Raw genomic sequence first — 9,511 nt, forward strand, 5'->3', positions numbered from 1 at the left:
TCACACACACACACACACTCACCGGTGGCACTGGTGCCAGGTCCAGGACTCTCGCGAGGCTCGTGGTCTGAAGTCGGCTCGTCCGAGGTTCATGATGCGTGAGGAGAAGCGCAGCAGCCGCCGGTGACCGTAGGGCCAGCTCATGCGCGCGGCGGAGGACGACAGACAGTTCTCCTCGTGAGCGCAGGTGAGCAGGTGCAGCGGCCGGTCCTCCAGATACGCTGACTCCTGCACCAGCTGCGCATCTATCACCAGATCCGGAGCCGCTGAGGACACACACAGCACACGCTCATCACATATACACAAGAGCAGCACATTTAACAGCTGCATGAATGTCCAACATACTGCAGCAAATCACTTTAATCAAAAATATTATATTAAACCGACACTTTTTGGTCGCCTGAACCCCTTCTGAAATATTTACTTTAAGTCACTTTGAGATTTTAAGTTAATATTTCAATAATTTATCAACAGATTTGCATGTTCATGAGTAATGATGATATGACATGCAAGTAAACTGATAAAATATTACACCTTTTTTAGTAAGGGTTTTCATTTTGTTTTTATTTTTAAATTATTTACTTTATTTTGACATTCTTATGTATTAATTCATTTTAAGTAAGCATTTTATTTTAAATTATTTATATTAATTTGACATTTTTATATAAAAAAAATTTGTAAGCATTTTATTGTGTATTAATTTTCAAATTATTTTGTTGAAATTTTTATGATTTATTTAATTTTTAGTAAGTACTTTACTGTTTTATTTTAAATTTTAATATTTATTTATGTTAGTTTGGCATTTGTATAATTTAATTAATTTTTAGTATTTTATTTTGACTGTTTTTTTATGATTTTCAAAAGATGTATTATTTTGTTACATTTTAATATATTATATAATAATCAATATTATATGATATGAAGTCCTGGAGACTGATGTCATATCCTAGTCTAGCATCTGAGAGTGTGTGTATATGTATATGTGTATGTGTGTGTGTGTGAGTGAGTGTGTGTGTGTGTGTGTGTGTGTGTGTGTGTGCGTCCGCACAGGTGACTCCGGCGGCTCTGGCTCCGCCTCCTCGTGGGCAGTACACCTGTGTGTTCCTGTGGCACTGCTGGATGGAGATCTCGGTGCCGATGCAGTGTGTTCCGCTCAGAAGCATGTCCTCGGACCCGGAGCTGCTGGGCCAGAACCAGGTCTCCTGCGGGACGGACCGAACACGAGACTGAATCCGCAGGAATCCACCCAGAGTCTAATAACTCCCCCTATTACAGCTAATTCATGCACATTATCAAATATTTTCCACGTTCCTCTCCACCGTCTATTTAGCGAGAGCCGCTTTTAAACAGGCTTTAATACGAGTTCAAATGTGCTCCGGTCCAGCGGCTCTATTTTGGGTTTGTTTTCTCTCTGGTTTCCTGCTCTTTCCCTGAATCTGTGCAGGGCTGTAATTACCTCTGCATGGGAAACAACTCCGCCGCCTCCCGCCCGCCCGCCAGACGCACCTGAGCATCACAGGAGACACCGCAGCCCGAGCGTCACTCGTCAGGTGAAATATCACTGCTTCATGTTTGCTCAAACTATAACTAACTACAGTACTGTGACAGCATTTAAGGGGCCAAGCACTACAAGAGAGACAATGAGGAGCATGGCAGGGAACATCAGAACGACTGCAAAAAGACATTTATAGATGATCTATAGACGATTCAATTACTAATTACTTTTGACCAATAGGTGGCGCCGTGACAAAATTGATGGTCACAATGACACACTTAGTGTTTCAATATGGTAAAGTGTCAGAAAGTTACAGCTTCAAAACCATTTCGGCATCATGCCATAAATTTTGTGGATGTGCTAAACGATAACAGTTTGACATATATTAGCACAAAATCCATAACTTTTTTGCCATCATGATCTGAATCAAATTTGGTGAAAATTGGTCAAAGAGAAGTTTGAAAAAGGAGGTTTTCAAAGAAAATCAAAATGGCAGATAGGACATTTAATAATTGGTATCGTTGTTCTTGGCATGATCCACGGAATCTAACTCCTGACCATCAGGTGGCGTTATGTCGAAACTGTGCAGGTATGGATGTCGTAACACGCACCAAGTTTGGTCAGAATATGTTGGAGTGTTGCAGAGATACAGCCTCATGTTCACTTTGGCGTGCTCTTCATCGAATTTGTTCTTGTGTTATTCAAGAACATTTTAACTAATCAACTTGAATTTCGTAAAGTTTTGTCAGCATGATGAGAAGGTGACCTGAATCAAATTTGGTGAAATTCAGACAAACAGTCTACAAGAAGTCAGAAGTTTTCAAAGAAAATAAAAAACTCCTTTTTAGAGACATTAAGCTGGGGTGCTTTGTAAATAAAATATTTTAATATAACAAGTAAAAAAATTATAACAAAGTCTACACTTTAGTCCTCCAAATGAACTCCAAACTCAGACAGGATAGGAATTTTGGACGATTATAGCATAATTGGTATCGATGTTATTGGCATGATCTAAGGATTCTATCTCCTGTCCACTAGGTGGCGCTGTGCTGAAACTGTGCAGGTGTCCTCAGGTCATGGTTGTCTTTACACACACCAACTTTGGTCTGAATATGTTAAAGTGTTGCAGAGATACAGCCACAACCACTATGGCGCGCTCTTCGTCAAATTCGTTCGCGTGTTATTCAAGAATGCTTTGACTAATTTGAAGGGTTTGACTTAGTTTTTTTCTGCATGATCTGAAGACGACCTGGTTTGATTTTTGTGAAAAACAGAGCAACAGTTTAAAAAAAGTTAAAAAAAGCGAAGAATTTAAAGAATTTTGTTTCTAGTCCTTACGGTTATTAGAATAACATAAGTGCAACTTTGGACAGTTGGTGGCGCTAGAGAGTTTGAGTTAGAGACTCCAAATTTGCTATGATGAATGTGCATACGGTCCTCGACCAGTGTGCCAAATTTCACAACTTTTTACCATCCGCTTCTACAGGCTGCCAATGACTCAAAGCAGAAGATTACTGTACTATTACAGTAAGTGTCTCTGCACGTACCGTCGCGCTCAGGCCGGTGTTGGGGACGTTGCAGCGGACAGATGCATCCTGGGAGTGTTTGCATGAGTAACGCTGAACCTCCTGGAAGCGGCACTGTGTGATGGAGCTCTCCCGGCCCGAACACTGCACCGCGTTCATGTGGATCGGACCTGTACCTGCACAAACACAAACACAGCATCCACGTGCTGATGTCTGGACACCACAAGCCCATTTACCTGCTAGAAATAGTCATTAGCGCATTGTGTTCAGCAGAAAACTGCAACTGGCCTGCATGTGTGATGTGGACACTGGATTCAGTAAATTACACACACGGGCCAAATGGAAGCATTTAATAGAGACGGGACGGAGAGACACATGCGTATGGACGACACTCCCTGTAATTTGTGCACGGTTGGGTCATGAAGTCACCAGCAAACGTGTCTCTTACTCTCCTCATCACCACTGAAGAACAGACTGACAGCGTATAATTCAGAACATTTACCCTGAAAATAGAGGCATTAAAACACCAGGGCAAAACCCCAAACCTGAGACGATGGAACAAATGACAGCATGTTGGGAACTCATCATCATCGTGCTGATGTATTGTGATGTGCATGGTCAGCAGTAAGCATTCAGGGCCCTTTGTGTTCCACAACATCTGAGTAACTCAGTGAGTCTCCAGACTGGTTTATGCTGGTTAGGCCTGGACTAACTGCTGGACCAACATTACACCACACATACTTGTCAATAAGCCTAGCCTCTCTGCTGCAAGTCTGAAAATTAATAAATGAAGACATTATTTATCTTAAGCACTCAATTTTTTTATCGTATTTTTTAAATATAAGAATTGTTAGGGTTACAAATATTTTTATTTTGTTTAATCTTTTTAATTAAAAACAGTAATAATAATAATCCAATTATTATTATGATTTTATAGTTATATTGATATATAATCACAATTTTATGGCTAAATTGTGCAGGGTGGTAAGGGTTAGGAAATTTTTTGTTTCATATTTTATAGTAATAATATAATCATTATTATTATTAGATTTATTGCTGGGAGTTAATTAAGAATATTTATTATTTTGTTTAATATTTTTCTTTAATAATAATAATAATATTTTATAGTTACTGATATACATTTATTACATTTTGCTTTGGCCAAATTGTGCCAAAGGATTAGGAATATTTATTTATTTTTGTTGTATTTTTATGTAATAATAATAGCAATAAATAAAATAATAATAATATTATTATTAGTCATATAGATATATAATCACAATTTTTTGGGCCAAATTGTGCAGGGTTAGGAATATTTCCTATTTTGTTTAATACTTTTATTTAGTAATAGTTTGCAAGTAGATTTTGTCCCAAAACCGTGCAGCCCAAACTGCAGTGTTCCCACAGGAGCATGAAGACTGAACTAAACATTCCCATCGCAGCGTCTGAACTGCGTCTGTGTGAGTGTGTCATGTGTTCTGTTTAGACTGGCTGAGAAACTCAAACCCTGACCCATCAGCCACTGGGAAAGAGGAAATAGCATTGAAACGAGCGGCTCGTATCAGCTCTGAATCTTTTACCATGGCGAGGAGTCATTACCTTGACCCATGAGCGCTCCTCGCGGGGCCTCTCTGGCCGAGCCGAAGCCCAGCTCTCTGCACACCACACTGGCCGCTGTTAGATCCCACAGATGGTCACACACGGCCCCCCACTTACCCTCGCGGAGCACCTCCACCCGGCCCTCGCCCAGCCGCGCACCGGCCTTCAGACGCACCTCCGCCTGCGGGAACACACAGACACGTGAGCCGCGTCCCCGGAGCCAGTGCTCACAGCTGCAGCTGGACTGTGTGCGGCGCTCACGTTCAGAGGGGGCGGGGCCTGCGGGTGTCTGGAGGCGGAGCTTCTGGAGAACTGAGCGCCGGGGACACAGCGCACCACCGCGTGCATCGCTCCGGCGCAGGGGACGTCGTGCCGTGGGACGGAGAGCTGCGCCCGACACTGCGTCAGAGACACCTCTGTACCCGAACACTGAACCCGCTCGACCCAGAACGCCTTCTTACTGACCGCAGACCTGCAGACACACACACATCACTCTGAGAGTCTGTTCATACACACAGCACTGACAACAAACAGCACATGAAGCCGTACCTTGTGGCTGGATCCTCCATCTTTGAGTCCCACAGTTTCCTGAAACGACACAAATGAGCCAATAAATAGGATTGGACTAAATAAACAGGCTTCACATGAGCGCCAGAGCTTGTTAGTGTGTGCTGATTAAAGCAAAAGTGTACCCTGAATGCAGTGCAAGTATACATGTAAGCTGATTGGCTGACACGTCTATGGGGGCGGGGTTTAGGAGAGGCTGCAGTGATGACGTATTTTCAGAGGAAACCCAACAGGATTTTTCCATTGGCTTTTTTGGATTGTTGCAGAAAATAATGTTTTGTTCATTATAATAATCTTCACAAATTAACACAACTTTTGAAGCCTAAACACAATATCGCATGACTTCAACGTCTGCAACACTCTTTCAATATTTATGTAGAATATGAGTTTAAATATAAAAAACTAGAATAGCTTGCCAGAGCACGATTATAAACACAAAGTGACTAGTAGTGAGTAAATGAGTTTATCTGTTTGGTTTGACGGCGTTTGATGTCCCTCTGCAGTCCCATATTACACACTTGACAGCAAGTAAAGGCTTTAAAAATCACAAGCTGATATTACTGATGTATTTTATGTCTTAAGGGTGTCCTAACGAGTCACTGAATTAAAGCAGCAGTTAAAAATACCCACAAGCACCTGCAGTAACACACAGAGCTCTCTGTGTCGCATGGAAACACAACAAACTAACAGAAACAGCACATAGCATTGTGTTTCTGGAAATGGTGAGAGCAGCATGTATATATATATATATGGTCTGTCTGAGCGCTGGTGGTCCGCTCTGGTTGGCAGCATGACTTTAGGAAACCACTTATTTGCCACATCAACACAGATCCATGCAGAGCTGTGATTGGCTGAGAGCAGTCACATGACCCGAGAGCAGCCCGGAGCCACAGACACATGAAGAGAAGATCAGAAGAGCTGAAGAAGCATTAATGATCATCAGAAACACACCAGACACTCAGTCTGTTTAGAGCACATCACACGCCTGCCTGCACACAAACACAAACACACGTCTAACGCTCAGCAGACTCTACAAGCAGCACTCCTATACACATTCTCTACACACAGCAACACATATACATGTTTCTGCACAAAATATATGCTAAATATACGTTTTAAACAGTGAAGCTTAAGGAAATATATTATTGAAATTTAAAATATGTTTAGTTTCAACCAAAATATATTTCAAAATGTATTTCAGGGGCAAGAAAATACATTTCATATATATATATATACACATACAACCTCAATTCCAGAAAAGTTGGGACGTTTTTTGTGAAACGCCATAACATCAAATGCATCATATGTTCACATTGTTCTAGGCAAAAAAATTAAATTTGACTTCAAATGTGATTTTTTAAAAAAAAATTTAGATTGAAATATGTGGGGGACAAAGTATATTTATAAATGCTTTGTAAAATATACAGTATATTAAATATATTTTCAAATATATTAAAAAATTTATTTGAAAAAGTATTATTTTTTGTGCCGTAAGGGTCTGATGACTTTAACAACCTGTTTTGTCCAAAAAGTGGCTATTCAGTGTGTTTATGCAATCTGTGTCAAACTAATTATGATATTTAAATATAAAGATCTGACGATTAGATTTAATCCATAACATCACATCAGAGAACTGCTCGTTACTCTCATGGCCTGAAATGAAAACACATTTAATCTACATATAAAGTCAAACTAGTGAGTTTCTTCCAAGGTGCTTTTTCTCACAATGAACAGAGTTTAAGCGAAGCAACAGACAGAAACGAGCGGAGCGGAGACGGGTGGAGCAGTGAAGCAGCTGTTAAACATCACTCACAGAAGCACAGAGTCTCACTGCGGCTGGAGGTTAATATAGACCGCACAGAACCAGAGAAAGAGAGATTCAAACCCCTCACTTAGATCACGAATCTGTAGAGATTTGCAGAAAACAAGACGGATTCTGAGGAAGAGCAGCACTTGCATCGTATCTGCTCTGAGACTGTAAAGTGAAGTGAGAGTCAACTAAAGGTCAAAACTATTAAATCTATTCCGGACCACATGAATACTGCTCATTAAAACTGTGGTTTTTCTTATTAAACTTTCTCTCAGTGCTGCAGTGGGCAGAATAACACACAGAACGTGTCTTATGTGCGAGACACTGCAAAAGACTCGAGATGTGAGCGCAACGGTCATACACGTCTGTCTAGCGCATGTTTACAGAGAAAAACAATGGAAAAGTAGCTCAATCGAATGGAAAAATGCATTCAAGGGCTACTCTAACAGAACATGCACTAAAGCCCAAAGTATACTTCATTTTTGTACGTGTATACGTTAGCGTATGCACACAGTCGAACGCATATTTTGTTGTTGTTGTTCCATCACTTTAGTTTTGTTTTCTACAGTGCTGCCACCTTGTGGAACAACTGATTATTGCCATGCCAACTTGCTACTGTAAACAAAAGCTTGCCCCGCCTCCGGGCTCTTCTGATTGGTTCACTGTTTTGGAACTGACATTGATGAGCAGCGCTGCGTGTAGAAATTGAAATTCTTTTAACTTGACACAGCGTCTTAAAAACATGGCGCTTATGTGCGAGACACTGCAAAAGACTCGAGATGTGAGCGCAACGGTCATACACGTCTGTCTAGCGCATGTTTACAGAGAAAAACAATGGAAAAGTAGCTCAATCGAATGGAAAAATGCATTCAAGGGCTACTCTAACAGAACATGCACTAAAGCCCAAAGTATACTTCATTTTTGTACGTGTATACGTTAGCGTATGCACACAGTCGAACGCATATTTTGTTGTTGTTGTTCCATCACTTTAGTTTTGTTTTCTACAGTGCTGCCACCTTGTGGAACAACTGATTAGTGCAAAACAAATTCAATGCGCATGTGCGACCTGCGCGTACAAAGTACGGTTACAAAAATCAGGTGGTGCGCGTATAGTGCGCGCGTACTATTCTGGTAACGTAATTTGCGTCACGCGCACTGTACGCATACGTTAGCGTACGCGTAAAAAGTGCAACGTACTTTGGGCCTAACAGGGAATGTTCTCAGAATGTTCTGGCAAGGTTCTCTAAACGTTCTTCCAGTAACGTCAATAGAACGTTTGCTTAAAGTTGTTCTCGCATCTTGTGTCTTTTGCAGAATTTCGAACACATTCAAGTGTTCAAGTTAAAATGTTAAACTTTTAAACGTTATATTTATATATATATTTTGGCAATTTGTTATAAATATGACTAAATATTTATATAAATATTTAAAAATATATTTTTAAAATATACAAAAAATATATACTGGTAGAAAATATATTAACATAAATATATTTTGAAACACATATGTATTTAGCCATTTTGAAACATATTTAAAAATATATTTAATTTTTTGCCGTATGGTGGCTGAAGGTCTTTGGGTTCGTTCGGCTCGTCGCTGCTGATGAAGATGGTGTGACTGTAACTGGTTTAATCAGTCTCAGCCAGTCACGACACACTTCCTCTGAATCTCACGATCCTCCTGTCCTGTTATGACTGAACACGACTAGCTGAAAGCAGCGGCTGATTTCAGCAGGAACTGGAAGTGAGAGCTGATGGAAACACACGCGCTCTGATGAAGAAGGAGAAGGTTTATCAGACAGAAACGTCCCGATGGGCCAGTCGCTCTATAAAAACACTCTGTGGTTCCTGAAGCCAGAGGACGCCTGTCTCTGTGAGGCTCATGCGGTCGCTTCATACGGCCGACTGGATGTCTTACACAAACGCTTATCCCCACAGGAAGAGGAAGTGCAGCACACTGGGATATTCAGTGACACATATATATCCAGACGAGACTGAGACTGAGACACAGACGGATGGAAGCATGTAATTACATGCGATTAGAGGAGGACACATGCTGCTATTCCTGAATCTCAGTGTGTGGAAGAGCTCAGATGTTTAGAAAGACGAGCAGAGGAACATTGAAATCTCCATCATCTTCAGTGCGGAGAAACATGTTCAGTTTTAACAGATGAAGACGCTCAAACTACTCTTATTTCAGCATCACTGATATACTTATAGTTTTTGATAATATTACGAATTTGATTTTTTTTAAATTATTTTATTTAGTTTAGTTATTTTAGTAGATCAAGTTAAACTACATTAAAATTAGAAATGTTGCAAGACAAGTTTTTATATTTTATTTACTAACCATTTATTATTATTTTTTTTAAAATTTAAGTAGTCTTAGTATGGAAGCCCGTTTCCGCCACTGAATAATAAATTAAAAAAAGGTAATTGCGACTTTTTATCTCACAGTTCTGACTTTTTTTCTCAGAATTGCGTGATATAAACTCGCAATTGCGAGAAAAAAAGT

General features: G+C 40.2%; 1 protein-coding gene across 1 annotated transcript in view; it reads right to left on the bottom strand.

Moving 5' to 3' along the window:
* The window catches only part of LOC107747909 (lysyl oxidase homolog 4-like), a 22,955-nt gene that overhangs the window by 10,644 nt on the left and 2,800 nt on the right, over positions 1-9,511 (bottom strand). The window contains exons 3-9 of the mRNA XM_016562521.1: positions 5,170-5,208; positions 4,882-5,092; positions 4,621-4,801; positions 3,043-3,197; positions 1,483-1,506; positions 1,042-1,253; positions 23-268 (exon numbers count right to left, since the gene is read on the bottom strand). Coding sequence (XP_016418007.1) covers positions 23-268; positions 1,042-1,253; positions 1,483-1,506; positions 3,043-3,197; positions 4,621-4,801; positions 4,882-5,092; positions 5,170-5,208 — 1,068 coding nt within the window. The remainder of the gene's footprint in view (positions 1-22; positions 269-1,041; positions 1,254-1,482; positions 1,507-3,042; positions 3,198-4,620; positions 4,802-4,881; positions 5,093-5,169; positions 5,209-9,511) is intronic.

Source organism: Sinocyclocheilus rhinocerous, unplaced genomic scaffold, assembly GCF_001515625.1.
Source record: "Sinocyclocheilus rhinocerous isolate Xijiao unplaced genomic scaffold, SAMN03320098_v1.1 scaffold2275, whole genome shotgun sequence".
Taxonomy (NCBI): domain Eukaryota; kingdom Metazoa; phylum Chordata; class Actinopteri; order Cypriniformes; family Cyprinidae; genus Sinocyclocheilus; species Sinocyclocheilus rhinocerous.